Below are 20274 nucleotides of genomic sequence, written 5' to 3' on the forward strand. Positions count from 1 at the left end.
ACAAACAAATACACCATAATAGATTCCCCAGCTAGCTAAAAGGGGTAAGCACCCTAGAATACCACAGAGGGAAGGAGGGAGGAGGGAGGGTAATCCTGACTGCAGATGCATACCTATCGGACATCTACATTTATGGTAGGTACAAAACTGTACTATGTCCTTCAAGGATGCATCTGCAGTCATAACATATGGGTAGAATACCATAGCCAATCTGGGGAGGAGGTACTAAGAAAAGGATGGTGTAGTTAAGATCCCCTGCAGGACTGCAGTTGCAAACCCTGCTCTAGATCTAGAGTATAAAGGTAGATTGTAATGCTTGGCAAATGTATGCACGGAGCTCCAAGTAGCAGCTTCTAAAATGTCCTTGGTAGCCACCCCCCGTAGGAAGGCTGAAGTGGTGGCCGTGGCCCTTGTGGAGTGAGGCCTGATATTTTCAGGAACTGTCTTTCCATGAAAGGAGTAGCAAAAGCGAATGCAATTTCCTATCCATTTTGAAATTGCCTGTTTGGAAATTGCTCTTCCTTGCACCCCAGTTGCATATGCTACAAAAAGTCGGTCAGTTTTTCTGCTAGTTTTTGTTCTGTCCAAGTAGTAGCGTAGTTGTCTGTGTATATCCAGGGTGTGCAAAAGTTTTTCCCCTCTATTCTGTGGATTAGGGAAGAACGTAGGCAGGTGAATAGCTTGGTTCAAGGATACCCTAGATACCACCTTTGGCATAAAAGTAGGATTGGTTCTTAGTGACACCCTGTCCTGGTGGAAAATAAGAAAAGGCTGCACTGCCATTAATGCTTGTAACTCAGATACTCTTCTTGCTGAAGTGATTGCCAAAAGGAATGCAGTTTTCCAAGATAGAAACTGTAGATCCGCTGATGCTGCTGGTTCAAAAGGAGGTAGTGTCAGTTTCTCCAGCACAAAGTTGAGATCCCAGGCAGGTAGAGGGTCTTCTTGGAGGTTTAATATTTTTGATCCCTCTCAGAAATTGTCTGAGGAGAGGGTGTGAGAAGATAGGTGGATCCACATTGTATTCTGCTGAAATTGCTGAAGCATGAATCTTAATGGAAGAATAGGAGAGGCCATTGTGGAACAATTCTGCTAAGTATTCTAGGATATGTGCTAGGTTTGCCACTGTGACATCTGTGCCCTTTGATGTGCTCCAAATGAGAAATCTCTTCCATTTAGCTGAGTATGTCTTCCTTGTGGAAGGCCTGCGAGCCTCCAGGATAATGTCCTTCACCCTCTGAGATAAAACAGTTTGATTGGGATTTAAGGAATTTTCCAGGCAGTTAGCTGCAATGTTTTCAAGTTGGGATGCAGGGTCTTGAAATTGTTCTGCGTCAGAAGAAGAGGCCATAGGGGGAGAGGCCATGATTTTGCCTGAGACATGCTTCTCAATAATGGATACCAGTGTTGTCTTGGCCAGTCTGGAGCTATTAGTATCACTTTTGGCTGTTCCTCCCTGATCTTCAGTAGAACCTTGTACATCAATGGGAGAGGTGGAAAGGCATATACTGTTAGGGCTTTCCAGCTGAAAGAGAGTCCACCCTCCAAGCTTGTGGGTGGTATGTCCTTGAGCAGAATGTCTTCAGTTGACTGTTGAGTGGGGAGACGAACAAATCTATCTCCGGCATTCCCCATGTCTTTGCTATGAGTTGGAAGATGTCTGGGTGCAGCATCCATTCGTGTGCATCCATGGTAGTTCTGCTTAAGCTGTCCGCCAGTGCATTTTCTTTCCCTGGCACGAATTGGGCCTGTAGTTGGATATTGAGATTCAGGCATAGTTCCCACAGATTCATAGCCATCTGGCATAGAGGGTAAGAATGTGTGCCTCCCTGCTTGTTTATGTACCACATGACCGTGGTGTTGTCTGTCCTTATTAGCAGGTGTCCTTGTTGGAGGAAGGGTTTGAATGCCTCGATTGCATGCCTCACTGCCAGCATTTCCTTTTGGTTTATGTGCATGCTTAGCTGTCCTTGAGGCCATAGGCCTTGGATACATTTGTCCTCCATGTGTGCTCCCCATCCTTGGTCTGAGGCGTCCGTGGTGATGGTCTGCCTTGGTTTTGGTTTGTTGAAAGGCAACCCTCTGTTGGACTGGCAGGCCTGAGCCCACCACAGGAATTCCTTTTGAAGGCATGGAATGATTGGTATCATGGTTTCTAAACTGTGACTGTGCTGAGACCATACACTCCGGAGGTACCATTGTAATTTTCTCATATGCAACCTGGCATGCGGAATTAGAATTATGCAGGATGCCATGTAACCCAGGGCCTGCAGGATTTTCCTTACAGTAAGCTGAGTTTGTCTTGTCAGAATCATGAAGTAATCTGGAAGTTTTTGTTTTTCTTCTGTGAGAAAGGCCATTTGGGTGGTTGTGTCCAGATCTGCACCCAAAAAGATTATCCTTTGGGATGGTACTAGTCTTGACTATTGGATGTTGACTGTGTATCCCAAGGTCTGTAGCAGGTGTATGGCATAGGCCAAGTCCTTTATCAAATTTTCCTTGTTGTCCGCTTGTATTAGGCAGTCGTCCAGGTATCGGTAAATTTGAATTCCCTGTAGTCTGCAATGTGCAATTACTGATGCCAGGCATTTCGTGAATACTCTGGGCGCAGTAGATAAGCCAAAGGGCAATGCTGAGAATTGATAATGCTCTGATCCTGCAAGAAATCTGAGGTGTCTTCTGCAGTTTGGTCGAATAGGGACGTGCAGGTATGCCTCCTTGAGATCTAGAGTCACCAGCCAAGACTCCTTGCCCAACATGGGAAGAAGTTGCTGTAAGGTCAGCATTTTGAATTTTGGCACAATGAGATAAGTGTTCAGTGCGGACAGGTCGAGAATAGGCCTCCATTGATTTTCCTTTCTTGGTACAAGGAATAGTCTGGAGTAAAATCCTTGGCCTTGTTCTGAACATGGTACCTTTTCTATAGCTTTCATCTGAAGTAAATTGCTGATTTGTTTTAAAGCCTCTGCCCTCTGATTTGGTGGAAGGTTTGGCATTCCGCCTCTTTTTGGCAAAGTGTGGAAGTGGAACCTGTACCCTTTGTCTACTATTTTAGTGTCCATGTATCCTTTGTGATATAATGCCAGTTTTTTGAGAATAAAGCCAGCTTTCCGCCCAAGGGTGCTTCCAGTTGATCCCTGGTAGGCGGAATCAGAGTTAAGTCATTGACCCTGTCCTGGTGTAGTAGTTGTTGCTGTTGCACTACTCCTCTGGTTGGCAGGCTGCCACTGACGGCCTCTGTAGGAGCCCTTCGATTGACCTCTGCCTCTAGGGTGCCTGTTCCTGCCTCTCTGGGCTCTGTCCGAGTCTGGAAAGGACCAATTCTTAGTAGGCCAGTTTCTGCTGAATCTCGGTGGTTGAACTTGCAGGAAATCTTTAACTGTTTGCACAGATTTTGCCTTTTCTTCAACCTTTTTTAAGATCTCCTGAGCAGAGGAGCCAAATAAATTTTGTTTCTCCATTGGAGCATCCAGGAGTTTAGCTTTGACATGGTCTGGCAAAGATTGCTCCTTCAGCCAGGCATGCCTACGAATAACTGCCCCAGTCATAGCTGATCTAAATGAAGCCTCCAGTGCATCATTGCCACATTTTAAGAAATGATTACTAACCTGTTGTGAGTTGTGTACCAAATCCTGAAGGGATTTACTGTCTAGGGGTTCAAGAGAAGAAAGTTTCTTATTCAGTTCATCTAACAAATACTCCTGGTACTGTATCATATGAAAATGACAGTTTAATGCCCTGACAGAAAGAGTTGCAGAAGTATACACCTTCTTTCCCCATCTCTCTAAAGCTCTAGACTCTCTGTCAGAGGGTAGAGGATTTTTGGCAGTAGCGGCCGCAACCCCTTTAGGGCCCTGAGAAATAGTTTCTGGGTCTGCAGAATGGGCTTTATACAAATGGAAATGAGAATCCGGGACCCTGTAGTATCTGTCAGGTTTGGCAGGGGCCGGAGGGAGAGTATCAGGGGCTGTACTGACATCATTGTACACATCATCAATGACATTCAGAACAGGAGGTATAGCTAAGGGCCTATGCTGAGGCAAATGGAAAAGGTCCTTAATCTTTTCTAGAATCAGAGAAATCCTGACCTTGCCATTGAAAATGCTCTCTCATGGAGTGTAGAGTCTCACCAAAGGAAAACTCTTCAGGAGGGAGGCCGAAGGGATAGATTCCTCTGCATCTGAATCCTCATAAGGCGAGTAATCCCCTTCCTGGTGGTCTGACAACTCAGATCCATCCGTGGAATCATCTGAGGAGTGAGGATCAGAGGGTTCAGTCCTGGGCCTTTTGTTTGGAGGAGGTTGAGAGGCCTTGTCTGGGTGAGGTTGTGAACCCCTAATTAAGGAAACAAGGTCCTCAGCAAGGCTGAGGATCTGTGAACTAGAGGAAGGCCTCTGGGAGGTAAATTTGGCAGGCAAAGCTTTTGAAAGTTTGGCAGCTTTAGCCCTTGAAAAGGCCTTAATGGACATGGAAGCAGTGGGCCTAGCTGCCCCACGTGCAGGGTTTGTAATGTCCAAAGGTATGGTGTCGGTCAATTCCTGAACACTAGCTTCGTAGGTAGTTCTGAAGCCGACTCAGCCGGGCCTCTCGGCCTCGGTGGTCAGAAGTATGGATTCGGAAGAAGGAATCGCCGAGGACTCGGTTTCGCCGAAACCGAGACACTCATGCGTAGGCCTAGCCGTGGTTTCCGCGAAACCGCGGGCCAGTGTCGGTCCTTTTCCTTGCGTTTTTTGACCATATGCAAAGTCGGAGTCTCCGACAGCATTTTATAAGCAAAAGCGGCTCCAAAAAATTCCTCTGTAAACTCCGACCGACGTCTAAGAGTTCGTCGGTTGAAGGAGGCACAGGCTAAACAGGCCGATACGTCGTGGTCTGGGCCTAAGCAAGGAAGGCAGTAAGAATGGAAATCCTTATGAGGTATTTGTTTCCCTCAAGTTAAACAATTATTTACTTTGTCTGACATCGGCTGAGGCAAGAAAGAGTCCCCAACGGGGTACCAGCTTTTCAAGTCTTCGGTAGCTGAAATCACTGGATCTGACCGACCGGCACTTGCGAACAGCTTCTGCTTCGGGCACCGCGCGGCAAGAACGACTGAGGAAAATGGCGTCGGCTGATGCTTTTATACCCCAAACGCTCTGACGTCAGGGAAAGTGCGACATCAGCCGAGGCCAGACCGAGACTTTGGAATCCGGCCGACCGAAGGGCTGCCTGAGGCAGGACAACCCATATGTTATGACTGCAGATGCATCCTTGAAGGACATCTGGATCATTTCTGTCATTGCTCTTATCTGCACTTATTATCAGATAATACCTACCTTGTACCAGATAAACACAATTTGATAGCTATAAGAGAAATGTGTACCTGCTTTGTATCTTCACAAGAATATACATAAGAGAAAAATGCTGACGCAGAATGTCAAACTTTCTTCTAATTAATATATTTACATATTTTTCCTAACACTTGCAACACCACTCATGTTAACACAAAGACAAACAATGCCTGAAAAACACTTGCCATACCAACAAGCCAAAGATTGTGTGAATCTTCTGTCTTCAGGAGACGCTGCTCTTGAGCTAACCTGATGTCAGCTGTGCTCTGAAATTCATACTCTGTAGCTGTGTACATTTTGCCATCTAAAACAATAAAGAAATATTTTGAAAACAAATGTATGACACTCACCCATATTTTAACAGTTTATCTAGACAATCATGTTAAATAAAAACAAACTTTCTCTGGCAATATTATATATATATATATATATATATATATATATATATATATATATATATATATATATATATATATATATATATATGGTCTGCATGGAAATTAAATGTGTTACGCATTCTTCAATCAGTCTGGGACCTTTAAGGAAAATCTGAAAAATTCTTAAGTATTAAATGACCTTGAAACTATACATAAAATGTTATATCCCTCACTGAAACAAAGTGTATTGATCATATGTGTTTTCTTACCTTTGCATTACGTCACATATTGTAGGAAGTGTTAAACAGCATTTTCATAACACTGATGAAGGCTTTTAGCCACTGTTTTGTGAAGGAAAAAAATATAAATATCTCTTCCTCTATCATGACACTGAATTCAGAAAGTAAACTTTAATTCAGTGTCATCATGCTAGGACAGCATAAAGTGCATTCAGAGGCTTTAATGGGCATACTGCTTAGCATGTGCAAAGAAAAAGCAAATTGAAGTCTATGAACAGAGCTCTCACTATTCCTGCAATGACGTCCCAAGGCACACACAAAATTTTTGGTCTATGGTGTAATAAAAAAGTGTACAAAGATGTTTATTAAAAAAATGCCTCAAATGTGAAATTAGGGCAATGCATATGCATCACAGCACTTAATTCACTATATGCCGTAATGCACCCATAAACATGAATAAATCACTTTAATGCATTAAATCATACTGTTTCAAACGCTACCAGACAAGAACAAAATAGATGAAAATAAAAATGTACTGACAGCACATACTAAAAAATAGAAACAACTCTTCAAACAATGACTCTAAACAAAGGAAGACTACAAATTACTTCTTTTGAAATAAGTTAAATCTTTTACGTTTAACATTCATTCAATTTTATATTTAGCCAATTTGATTTTCAACATTTGCCCTGTCCAACATACAGTGGAAACTATGACCAAATTTGCATGCCCAAAAACAATTCTAATTCTAAGGTTGACACTGCCACTAAAGAAGGGTTATGGTGACAGTCAGCATATTCAATTTACATCAGCTTTAATTCATTGTACTATGCATGCAACAAACCTCAATAAATGCAGACTCAAGAGAACAATTTCTGACCATGTAAATAGTCAGAAGAGTAAATAAGAAGTTATGTACCTACCATAACGTTCCATGTTAGTTGTCTTCTCTCGCCTTCTTTCTTGCTTGATGGGTTCGGAGCCGATCCTCGGCTCCGACTCGGCACTTGCTTTAGCTCGAGAACTCCTTTTACCAGCTCGAGGCAGCCCCATATCCCATGATGCAAGGCAGTAAGTACCCAGATCTCGTTTGTTGACAAAGGGTAATAACACCAAGCAAAAAATACTTCCCAAAGGAAGAAGAAACTTACAGATGGAAAAAGGACCAGGCCTGAATGGTCTTTAGCATAATAGTTTCTTATACAAGGTCTGTCCAGGCCAGGGGAAGGAGGGTCGCAAGAAAGAAGGCGAGAAGACAACTAACATGGAACGTTATGGTAGGTACATAACTTCTTAATGTTAAGTTGTCAATCTCGCCTTCATTCTTGCTTGATGGGACCGTCCTAGCACCTCTATCCTGGGTGGCTCAATGGAACAAACTCTTGAGGACTGTAGAGCCAAAACTGGCTCTGTCCCTGGAGGCCAAGTCCAATTTGTAATGGGAAACAAAAGTGTGAGGAGTGGCCCAAGTGGCCGCTGCACAAATAGTGTCCAAAGGAAGTCTAGCCTGAAAAGCTGTAGAAGTAGCTAAACTCCTGGTTGAATGTGCTTTAGGTTTTGAGCACAGCTGTTTTCCCCTGAGCGTATAGATTTCAGTGATGACCGAAGAAAGCCATCTGGACAAAGTCACTTTAGAAACAGGAAGGCCTTTTTTATTATCTGCATAGGAAACAAAAAGTTGATCAGATTTTCTAAATTTTTTTGTTCTGTCCAAATAATATCTGAGTTGACGGTGGACGTCAAGATAATGTAGCTTTTGTTCAGCCCTATCTGAATAGTTAGGAAAAAATACCGGGAGATCAATGGATTGATTGAGATTGTTCTTTGAAGCAACCTTAGGTAAAAAGGATGGATTAGTTCTCAAAGATACTCTGTCTTTGTGAAAAATCAAATAGGGGGGTCGAACCGAAAGAGCATGAAGTTCAGACACCCTCCTGGCAGATGTAATAGCCACTAGAAATAAAGTTTTCCAAGAAAGATATTTCAGGGAACAAGAAACAGCTGGCTCGAAGGGGGGAAGAATCAAGGATGTCAGCACTAAATTTAGATCCCACTGAGGAGGAGGATTCCTGATTGGAGGCTTCAGTAGGAAAATTCCTTTCAAGAAGGCCCTGCAGAGCCTATGGGACATAATATTATGATCTGCTATCCCGACATGAAAATTAGAAATAGCAGCCAATTGAACTCTGACTGTGGAAGAAGAGGAGCCTGCATGAAAAATCTCTGCTAAGAAGTCCAGAACTGCCTGAACAGGGGCAGTAAAGGATCAATATTTTGGGCCTTAGCCCAATAAGAGAAACGTTTCCATTTGCTTGTGTAAATCCTCCTGGTAGAGGATTTTAGTGAAGCTACTATGATGTCTCTAACTGGGTTAGAGATCAAAGGAAGCCTGGCTAAGGAAGGAAGTGGAGCAACCAAGCTGTGAGGTTGAGAGAAGGGATTGACCGGTGCAGCTGACCGGATTGGTGAATCAGTAGATCTGGCACTGGGTCCAGATGCCACGGCTGCACCAAAAGGTGATGATGGAGGAACGGAAACCAAACTTGTCGAGGCCAGTAAGGGGCAATGAGAATCAGTTTGGCTCTCAAAACGGTAGCTTTCTGGATCACCTGAGGGATCAGAGGAAATGGAGGGAAGGCATAAAGAAGTCCCTGGGGCCAATCCTGGGTCAGAGCGTCTCTGGGGATGGCCTGATAGAGGAAAGAGGCTGAAGAAGTCTGGACATTTGCTGTTTTGGGGAGTAGCAAAAAGATCGCAACATGGACGACCCCATTCCAGAAAAATCTCTTCCGCTATAGATTGTTTGAGAGACCACTCGTGAGGCATGAGAATAGCTCTGCTCAATCTGTCCGCTATAATGTTGGTTTTCCCAGGGATATGCGTTGCTACCAGAAACCGATGAGAGGAGATCGCCCACTGCCAAAGTCTGAGCGCTTCTCAACACAAGGGGTAGGACTTGGTTCCGCCCTGTTTGTTGATATACCAAACTACAGACATGTTGTCTGTGTGGACTGCAATTGTCCCTACGGGAAGAAAGTCGTTGAGGGCTTGCAACGTTAAAAGCACTGCTCTCATCTCCAGGACATTTATGTGCAGATGGTACTCGAACGGTTGCCACGTCCCATGAACCATCCTGCCCTGATAATGACCCCCACCCGATCAGGGAGGCATCCGTGGTGACAGTGGCTATCGGGGACGGAGGTACAAAGCACCTGCCTTGGTGAACCTGAGACGATGTGATCCACCAAGCAAGATGTTCTTTGCATGTTTGTGTCACCAGAATCTGGTGACGCATTGGGAGTTGCTGGTATGACCACTGTGTGAACAGCATCCACTGAAGGAGGCATGTAGAACCGAGCCAGGAAGAAGAGTAATGGCCGCAGCCATGAGACCTAATACCTTTAGAACCATTCTGGCCTGTACTTTCTTGCTGGCCAGAATGATCCTGACATGAGTTTGAATGTCTGAAACTCTTTGTTCTGTAAGGGTAGCTGACATCCGAACAGTATCTAAGTTTGCCTATGAAGGTAATAGACTGGCAGGGCGATAAGGATGACTTTTCGAAGTTGATTGAGATGCCTAAATGAGAACACAGGTCTATTGTGTAATCCCTGGCTTGTATAAGCTGATGCCTGGTGGTGGCTGACAGGAGCCAGTCGTCGAGGTACGGAAACTCCTGGAATCCCTGCCGTCTCTGGTGAGCCGTTACCACTGCCATACATTTGGTGAACACTCTGTGGGCCGAAGTGTGACCAAAGGGCAGGGCTCTGGACTGGAAGTGTCTGGACCCCAGCCGAAGCGGAGAAATCTCCTGGAGCGTCTGTGAATTTTGATGTGATAGTACGCGTCCTGAAGATCTATTGAGCACATCCAGTTGTCCTTCTGTAAAAAGGGCAGAATTGACTGAAGAGTGACCATTCGGAATCTTGTTTTCCTGACAGACTTGTTGAGTCTGCTGAGATCCAATATTGGTCTCCAGTCTCCCGTCTTTTTGGGGACCAAAAAGAACCTTGAGTAGATTCTGGGCTCTGAATGGTCTACTGTAACTGGCTGAATGGCTCTTTTTTGCAGTAGTTTTGCGATTTCTAACTCTGCAATGTCCCTTAGACCGGGTGGTACATCTGGAAGGGAACTTGAGGGGAAGGGACTTTCCTCGAAAGGAATTATGTAACCCTTGGATATGATCGACTGTACCCATCTGTCTTGAGTGAGGGAATGCCAGGCTTCTGGGTACAGTGATAATCTTCCCCCGACTGCCTCCAAGGAGGGACAGCCGGGCAACACCTCAGGGATGTTGAAAGGGCTTATCAGAGAGAGGCTCCCTGTTTCCCTGGTTCTTGGACCCCTCTGCCTCTAGAGCGGCGTCTGTTGTTGTTACCCCCTCTGCCTCTAGGGGTAAACTGACCACGTGAATCCGGCGTGACTCCTTGGGATTTACGGAACCACATCTTCCCACCCTTCTGTCCTTTGGGATAAGGCCTAGAAGGGGTGGAAAACGGACTCCAACAGCAGAAAGAGTCTTGCCGTCCTGCTCACACCTGGTCAAGGTTTCCTTCACCTGAGGGCCAAACAAAGCTGACCCATCAAAGGGAGAATTTGTGAAGGACGCCTTAAAGGGATCCGCAAAATCACATAGCCGCATCCAGGCTTGGCGTCTAAGAGCCACACCAGTGCCTGCTCTACTCGCTCCATCCGCAGCATAAGATATTAGCCGCATGGAGGAGTTAGCAATGGAATTGAGGGTTCCTAGCTGCGAAGCAATCTTTTCTTGAGCCCCTGCAGCTGTAGGATCCTGAACTACTTCTCCCAGCTCCTTGAGGATATCTCTTTGGAGTCTGGTGAAGTGACATAGGTAATTCAGCAAGCGCATAGCAAAGGTCGCTGAGGAAAACATCCGCTTACCGTACCTATCCATGGTCCTAGAGTCCTTATTAGGAGGATGGACGGAAGGATCTGCAAGTTCCTTTTTGGTGGCCGCAGCCACCACCATGGCATCAGCGGGGACACCCTTGGTAAGGAATTGTTTGTCACTAGGGGCAGTGATAAATTTAGAAGGCCTCCTAGGGACTGGCTCTACAGAGTCAGGAGCTGCCCACTTTCGTGCAATAACCTGCATAAGGGGTCGAAGGCGGAGACACCCAGGAGGTGGAGGGCCGAGATCCAAACGCCTCTAGGTATACTGACTCATCCTCAGAGGGATTGTTGGTGGGCCAGTTTCCCTCTGTTTCAGAAGTTCTAGGATGTCTGAGAAGGAGACATCCTCAGAGGGGATCTAGGGGATCCCTCTGACTCATCAAAGTCAGTATCCAGTGACAGACTCGGGAGTCTACATGCTTCCTCTTACAAGTCCTCTTCCTAGGAGGATCTCCCAAACATCAGGAGAATCCTTGGAAGAGGGGAAATTCCCAATGGGGAAACCTGAGGCGGAGGATCTCTGGGTCCTGTAGCAAGAGAAGTGGCAGAGATGTCAACAGGTACTATAGAGGGAGGAGCTACGGGAACAGACTGCTGACTGATACCAGTGGCCAGTACACTCTTCATCACCTCGAATGCTCCCTCCCAGGCAGGTCCGAGAGAACCCGCTCCAAGAGCTAGGAACTCCAGGGGCCACCGAAGGGAAGTCTCGAGGCAGATGTCGGAGCCGAGCTCACCAGGCCGAGGCTCCAAGGGGAAGAGCGGGCTCGGACAAGGGTCCGATGCCACTCACCCCCTCGGAGGAGACCATGGAAGCCCGACCACCGAATCCCTCTAAGGAAGAGGAGATAAGAGTAGAGGCTGAAGGAACAGAAGGGGGTATCCGTCCTCCAGCCGTAGCAGTAACCATGCCCGAAGACTCCAACTCCAAGCTCTGGGGTAGAGTTGAAGGAGGAACTGTAACGGGGTGTGGACCAACAGTCATCTGCTGAGACGGGCTGTGTAACATTTGGGCCAGTACCTGTGACTTGAGTAATCTACTGACCACTCTCTCTAGGTCATGATCTGACAACCTGGATGACCTTGAAGATCGGCTCCGATGGCTCCGTTCCGATAGAAGAGGTGAAGCCGGAGCCGGAAGTAGCGCCTCCAAGGGAGGAGACCTCGACCGCTTCCTGGAATGAGCCATCGGAGCCGATACTACAGATCCTGTCGAGCCGACTTCGGAGCCGACAGAGCGTCTCGATGTATCGGCTCCAGCCGGAGCCGATACAGCCAAAGTAACGGTGTCGGAGCCGATCGGGCCGACACCGATGCCTGTGCCACATGGGTGGCGGAACCGATCGGAGCCGACATCGAAGTGGACAATAGATTCGGCACCGATAGCCATCGGTGCCGAAGCTTTGTCAAGCCAGAATCGGCTCCAGCCGAGCCGATCTCGACTCAGTACGAGTCGGAGCCGAGGCCGCAGGCTTAGATACAGAAGCCTGGGCCTTGGCAGGTTTTGTTGATTTTGGTGGAGCCGACTTAGCCGGAGAGCCCTCCGGCTTAAGAAGGCCCCTAAGAATCAACTTGTTACGTCTCTCCTGCAGGACTCTCTGGCTGAAGGAGTGACAAACAGCACAGGAGTCCTGCAGGTGAAGAGGGCCCAGACAATACAGGCAAGAAGTGTGACCGTCTGTCAGAGACATCTTCTGACAGCAAGAGTCACACTTCTTAAAACCTGAAACCCTCTCCTTTGACATGGTGCCGAACACACACACCAGTCAAATTAAATTAAACAAAATACCAAGAGGTATTCTATAAAACACCAACACACACACCCTAACAGGGGGGGGGATGGGATAGGGAATTGACTAACAAAAAATTAAAAGAGACAGGGAATTTCTGTCAGAAAGGGATAGAATTAAATTTAAACTATCAAAAAATTAGTTTTAGACTAAAAAGGGGCTTGAAAAATCACAAAAGTGAACAACTTACCAGGAGCTGGTAAAAAGAAGACCTCCCAAGCGAAGCGGCAAACGAGATCTGGGTACTTACTGCCTTGCATCATGGGATATGGGGCTGCCTCGAGCTGGTAAAAGGAGTTCTCGAGCTAAAGCAAGTGCCGAGTCGGAGCCGAGGATCGGCTCCGAACCCATCAAGCAAGAATGAAGGCGAGATTGACAACTTAACATCATTCAATTTACACAACTTGATAAACGTGCAACTGAAAATGAAAACTTGCCATATATAATTACACTCCACATCAAAGCTGAACTATTTCCCTGATCTATTTCTTAAAATTAAGAACACGTTCTTGAAAAAGAGAATTTAGTACTTCTGTGCATGAAGTCATATTACACTAGGTGTATTACAACAGTCACTGCCTAGATAACAGAACATGGTATCAAGCAAGTAAAATGAGCTACAGAATAAGCTTATATACCATAGTAGGGAACTGGACATAAGAGATGAGAAAAATTAAGTTTTCTAAAAAGTCTGCACCCTGAAAAGCAGGCTTATTAGAGCTCTCCCAGTGTGGCAAGTAAAAGTGAGGTTAAAAAAAAAAAAGCCAAGCAAAAGCTAGCAATGTGGATAAAATTAATTTACTGGTTAGTCACTGTAGATCAGTGTGTGTATGTACCTTTAAGAACCATTTCCAGATGTAGGCACGTGCATATAAATACTGAGCACGTGCAGGCAGCAGTGCCATTTTGAGACAACACCCAATGTTAACATGTATGAGTGTGGTTATAAGTTTATTTAAGTTACAAAGCCTCATTTCTGATGTGTTTGTGTGTAATAAAGCTGCTTGAACTGAACCCAAGAATGTTTGCAATGGTGTCAGAACTGGGATAGAAGAGCTACTTCTACAAGCCATGAGGTGCAGAGTTGAAGGTGAAGGCAGACTAAGCAGGCTGTGAAACGGAGCACAGAAACAAGCAAAAGGTAAAGAAAACTGCACAAATTATTTATTTGGCAAAGAAAATGAAACGGCGCATTTATAAGGCACAAAACACACTATTGATCAAATAAGTAGCACACAATGTATTATTAAGAAAATGAAAGGGACAAACCACATTATTAATTTAACAAAATGTTCAAAACTACAATACTTGATAAAACTAGCAAAATTATTCATATGTGGCTCAGAATTATCTTTGGTTTGCGTAACGGGCATGTTTAAAGTAAAACAGGCACAAGAAAGGTATAATGAGCATGATGACATTAAAAGGCAATAACGAGTACAATAAGGACAAATTAAGCTTAAACAGCAAGGCAACTGCATGTTTTTTTAGTAAGAGACTGTGTTTTGGGCACAAACTACTATTTCACATTGACTTGAAGCCATTCAAAGCATAACTAGAGTTGTTCGATGTATCTCAGAGTGTGTGCTTTATTACGGTGCAATTATTTCAGTTTTTGCTATGTGCAAAGTACAGTTATATTGCAAAGTGCAGTCAAAGTACAGCCATTTCGAAAAGTTTCTTGTGCTGTGTGCATTTATTTGCAGAAAGGCATCATTTCAGAGTGTTTCTTACACTTTGTAGAGTTATTTCACAAAGTACAGCCACTTTGGAAGGTTTTTGAAGTATGTGCAGTTTATTTGCAAAGTGCATTCATCTTGAAGTGTTTCTTACTCTGAGCTTTTTCCATTGTGTGCAGCTTATTTGCAAAGTACAGTCATTTTGAAGTATTTCTTACACTGATAAGGAGTGGTTTCATAAAGTACAGTGATTTCAAGTGTGTGCTTGTGCTACAGAGACTTATTTGGCAAAGTGCAGTTATTTCAAAGAGTTTGTTGTGCTGTTGGGCATAATTACAAGTACTGGCATAAAGTTCTGGCATATACATTTGTGTGCATGTTCGTACATGACTTCAAGCACCTTCACTACTGTGTGTTGATAAGGTGGAGGTATTTCACAGACCAAGTCCACTTGTGTTTGATCATAATATAGTACAGAATTGGAGAGTATTCGAGCAGGAATATGATATTTTCATACAAGCAGCTTTTTTTCTGACAAAGACGCACATACAAGGGCAATCATTTTGCTTAACTTAGCTGGGTCAGAAGCGATTGAAAGACAGCGTTCATTTTTGTATGCAGCAGAAGTATATGCAGGAGAAGGGGAAAACTGTCGTACTGTGTTACCGGATGAATCAAGGGAAGAATTTGAGTGCTAAAAATGTAAATTAAGAGAAATGTGCAATGCCCCTCCCCCCAACAAATGTTACATTAGAGAGGCACTTATTTTATACAACAGACCAAAAGCCAAGTGAAACGTTTGCAGCTTATATCACTGACTTTAGAAATAAGGCTATAAGTGTATATTTGGTGAATTGAAAGATGAGTTATTAAAGGACAGGCTTGTGTGTGGTGTTAATAGTGCTGCAGTGAGAAAGATTTTGCTTTGTGACAGTGATTTAACACTAAGGAGGCCACAGAGATTTGTCAAATCCATGAGTTCACAGAAAGACACACAAGTATGCTTACAAGTAATAACAGCATGGTTTCAGCAGCCTCTAGAGCAAACAGACCACATGGCAAGCAGAAACAGGCCTAAGCAAATGGCAGCTGCCACCCCAGCAGGCTCCCCAAGGAGAACCCGGAGCTTTCTAGCAAGTTCCAAGACTAGCTTAGTGAAAGGAGCATGCTCAGTACAGTATAAGAGTAAGTCAGCAAAACCCAAGTCAAGTCTTACTGTTAACTGTCGAAAATGTGGAGCCAACCATGAGACTAACAGAGAGAGATGCTTAGCATTTGGTCAACAATGCCACAAGTGTAATCAACAGTGTTGTAAACCAAGCAAGCCTCATTCAGTTATTAAGAAAGGTCACTCAAAAAAGCAAGTTGATCATGTAGAAAGCTGCAACCCTACTTTCTATGTAGATAGTATATAAATAGTTGGTGAAAAGGTTAATGCAGTAGATTTGTTGGCAAAGAACGATGTACTTTGTACTGTCCTGATCAATGATAAACCCACAGAGCTAAAAGTAGACACTGGTTCATAGTGTAATGTAATGTCAGCAGAAACATTTGCTCAAGTGAGAGTTGGAAAGCAACTTAATTTTGTCAATTGTGTGAAGCTTGTTGCTTATGGAGGTCATGTTTTTCAGCTGGGAACAGTTTCAGCTTACAATTTTATGTAGTCGACCTGTGCAGTCATTACTGGGTCTCAGAGACAATTTAAGAATGAAACAGCTTTCTTTTACCAAAGAAGTACATCACATAAGTACATGTCCCTGTTCCAGCTTTATTGATGCTATTTTCTTAAAGAATGCTGATGTTTATCATGACATGTTAGGCAAACTTCCAGTTGTATACTCCATGAAAGTAGACACAGAGGTCAGACCAGCAAGAAGAGTTCTAATAGCTATGCAAGACAAAGTCATGGTCCAGTTAGACAGAATGGTGCACCAAGGTGTTATTTGTCCAGTCACAGAACCAACTGAGTGGGTATCTTCCATGGTAGCTGCTCATAAGAAAAATTCAGATGAAATCAGAATATGCATTGACCCAAGAGACTTGAACAAGGCATTAAAAAGACCTCATCATCCTATGCATACAGTCAAGGAGATTGCAACCCTCATGCCAAATGCCACTGTTTTTTCTGTCTTAGATGCAAAGAGGTCATTTTGGCAAGTGATGCCTGATTGCAAGTCTTCACTACTGACTACATTCAGTACCTCATTTGGTAGATACAGATTCCTCAGGATGCCTTTTGGAATAAATTCTGCCAGTGAAGTCTTTCAGCATGCAATGGAGCAAATTTTTTCAGGCTACCCGTGTGCAATAATAGTTGATGATTTACTGGTTGGAGGTAATGGTAAAGCAGTGCATGACAGAAACCTCAGGAAACTTCTGGACAGAGCGAGTGAAGTGAATTTAAACTCAATCCTATGAAATGCAAATTCAGACTACCAGAAGTTACCACTACAGGCTTACAACCAGATCCTTCCAAGCAAGCAGCCATTCTTGAGATGCCAGCTCCTGACAATGTCCAAGCTCTACAGCATTTTCTTGGTATGGTTAACTATTTGGGCAAATTTATCCCTGGCTTTAGTGAGTTATCAGCACCTTTAAGAGATCTGACATGCAAAAATGTTGCATGGTCATGGTTAGAACACCACAAGAGAGCATTTGATAACCTCAAACAACAAACTAATGTCCACAAACTAGTAGTTCTTTCCTGTGATGCTTCAAAGTTCGGTCTTGGCACCGTTATTCTTCAAGAGGGCAGACCAGCTGCCTATCTACATCTAGAACTCTTATCCAGACTGAGATGCAGTCATGTTCAAACTGAGAAGGAACTTTTGGCAACTGTGTTCGCATGTTTGAAATTCCATGATTATATTTACGGATGAGCAATCCAGATAGAAATTGACCATCAACCTCTAGTTACTATTTTAAAGAAGCCTAGCTCCAGCAAGACTACAAAGAATGGTGCTCAAATTGCAAAAGTATAATTTCAAAATGGTCTATACAAAAGGTAAACTTCTTTATCTGGCTGATACCTCATCCAGATCGCCCAGAGATACTACAGAACAGCTTAATGCAGAAACTTTTGACTTTGATGTCATGGAAGTGTGTAATTTTTCTACCACGACACTTGAAGAGCTGAGAGATCATATAAAGACTGTTCCAATTTTGCAAAAGCTTAACCATTTCATCAATGCAGGATGACCGTCAAAGCAATCCTGTGTACTGCCAGAAGTGCAACCTTATTTTCCATACAGAGAGGAGATGCTGATGGAAGATGGTATCATTTTCAAAGGTCCAAAAGTTGCTGTTCCTACTTCCTTACAGCGTGAATACATTCAGATTTTAAACTGTAGCCACCCAGGTTCTGTTTCTACCAAAAGAAGGGTAAGAGGACTAGTATTTTGGTCTTCTCTAGCAAAAGACATTGATAAAGTGCTTTATTCTTGTTCAGTGTACAACAGTACTAAGCCGCATTTGCAAAAAGAGCTGCTTCAGCTAAGCCAAATTCCTGAACTACCTTGGTCAACAGTAGCAAGTGACATATTTCAGTGTAACAGTCAACATTACTTAGTGCTGGCAGACTCTTATTCGAACTGGTTTGAGATAGATTTGCTACCTAACCTAACATCCAGTGCTATTATTACCAAGATGAAATGTCATTTCTCAGTCCATGGTAGTCTATACAAACCTATTTCTGACAATGATTCTCAGTTCACCAGTCAATTATTTCAGAGATTTGCTTAAGAGTGGGACTTTATCCATGCTACTAGCAGTCCTGAATACCCTCAAACGGCCTTGCTGAACATGCAGTACAGAGTGCAAAGCAATTACTAGAGAGGTCAAAGTGTGAAAATACCAATATAGTCTTGAATTTACTCAATCTCAGAAATATACCCCATGACAATCTACTAGGCTCGCCTGCTCACAGACTTGTAGCTACGCAAAAAAGAACCTTGCCTATCAGTTGTAGTTTGTTGGTGCCTAATGCTAAAAACAACAGAGCAATCAAAGCCCAACTTTTTAAGAAGCATTCTTCTCAGAAGTCCAGCTATGATTTCTTCATCCGTTAAAAGGAGAGAAAGTGAGGACGCAAACGTCGACAGGATTGGATCGAATTAGTCAAGTGAGAGGTACATGTACTGGGCCAAGATCCTATGTAGTGAAATCAGAAGGTATAGAGTACAGGAGAAACCCCAGACATCTTCTTCCTCTATCAGAAACGATATTGCAGCATCATACCTGTGATATAGACTCTAAGTCTAAGAGCAACCTAGACAATGTTCATACCAAAGAACATGTCGCAGTATCCTTTCCCGCTCCTGATGACGTCCCCAGAGTTGAACATTTCTTAAAGACAGTCCCCATTGCTAGATCCAGTTCTGACTTTTATTTTACACTTTCAGGTCGTATTTCAAGACCTAGTGTGAAATACACAGCAACTTGGACATAATTGTTTTATATGTGTTTAATTTTGTATGATTGCATGTCAAATAACTAGTCCTGTACAACTGCAGGTCAAAACATCATTTCTTTAAATTGCATGTCATTGAATACTGTCATTTCATAGGACGACTATTTCTCAAAGAGGGAAGATGTAGATCAGAGCGTGTGTATGTACCTTTAGAAGCATTTTCAGATGTTGGCATGTGCATATAAATACTGAGCACCTGCAGGCAGCAGTGCCACTTTGAGAAAACAGCCAGAGTGTTAACATGAATGAGTGTGGTAGTCGGTCAGTTTATAGGTTTATTTAAGTTTATGTTACAAAGCTTCATTTCTGATGTGTTTATGTGCCTACATCTGGAAATGCTTCTAAAGGTACATAAACACGCTCTGATCTACATCTTCCCTCTTTGAGAAATAGTCGTCCTATGAAATGACAGTATTCAATGACATGCAATTTAAAGAAATGCTGCTTGAACAGAACCCACGAATGTTAGTCTGTTTTGAGACACTGGAGTCAAATGACAAATGGCTAGAAGGAAGAGAAGAAGCTTTAAGTAGCTATTCAGATGAGTTGCTAAAAAATGCAAAATTCATAGGATGAAATGAATGTTAAGAGCTTCCTACTCATAGTCAAAATCAAAGTAAACTATGTAAGAAAACAGACAGCATAACCAGGAACCGAACACAAAGACCAAATTAAATATGAAAGATCAAAGTGCACACAGCAGGTCCACACCAGTTGATAAAAATTTCTTTATTCACAATGTAGATTAAGCGCTTTCATCAGCTTGTAGCTAAAGACTTCATCAGAATCTACTAAACAAAGAAAACAATGCTTTTAAACACTTATAATACACACCACCTGATCAATTAACTAATTAGCCCTTTAAAAAGGCAGACATTTAAAATTTGAAAACTTAACACAGATCTATTCATATTTAATAAAAACAATCCCCCAATATATATGTATATTCCTAATAAAATCTAAACCGTATAGGACCTCAACTTGCGTACACTACTGACGCTACAATAATCATTTAACCCTGGGAAAATATGTGCTTGTAGCATGATTTGCCACAATAATTCTTTAAGCTCCAAAGTTTCCTTCCATGGCCCACCCCGGGGATTTTAGCATACCTGCTCTACTGCAGAAAATAAAAATTCATGGTCAGGAAACTGTCCTATATGCTTTGCCAGGACATTGGTCTTTTTATGTTGTCTAATGCCCAAAGTGTATTCATACATACGGTCCCTAAAACGTCCCTGCGTTTTTCCCACATAAAAATTGGGGCACACCCTACATTGAGCCACATATACAATGCCCCTGGTGTTACAACTGCAATGAAAACTAGGTCTAATCATTTGGTGATTGACCACTAAGCTGTCCCTCTGCAAAATATGGGGGCATTGTGGACAGAAGCCATACTTGTAGGTACCACATTTCCTAAAACTCAGTGATGAAGGAAGACTATTAACACTTTCAAGAAAATTCTTAATGGACT

At 43.4% G+C, this 20274-nt stretch overlaps 1 protein-coding gene across 2 annotated transcripts in view; it reads right to left on the reverse strand.

The window, feature by feature from the left end:
* The window catches only part of SEMA4G (semaphorin 4G), a 1755375-nt gene that overhangs the window by 858043 nt on the left and 877058 nt on the right, over window positions 1-20274 (reverse strand). For both annotated transcript variants that reach the window (XM_044056541.1, XR_006362793.1), the window contains exon 7: window positions 5521-5634. In XM_044056541.1, the coding sequence (XP_043912476.1) occupies window positions 5521-5634 (114 nt within the window). The remainder of the gene's footprint in view (window positions 1-5520; window positions 5635-20274) is intronic.

This window comes from Protopterus annectens, chromosome 14.part0, assembly GCF_019279795.1.
Source record: "Protopterus annectens isolate FY-2018-M chromosome 14.part0, PAN1.0, whole genome shotgun sequence".
NCBI lineage: Eukaryota > Metazoa > Chordata > Ceratodontiformes > Protopteridae > Protopterus > Protopterus annectens.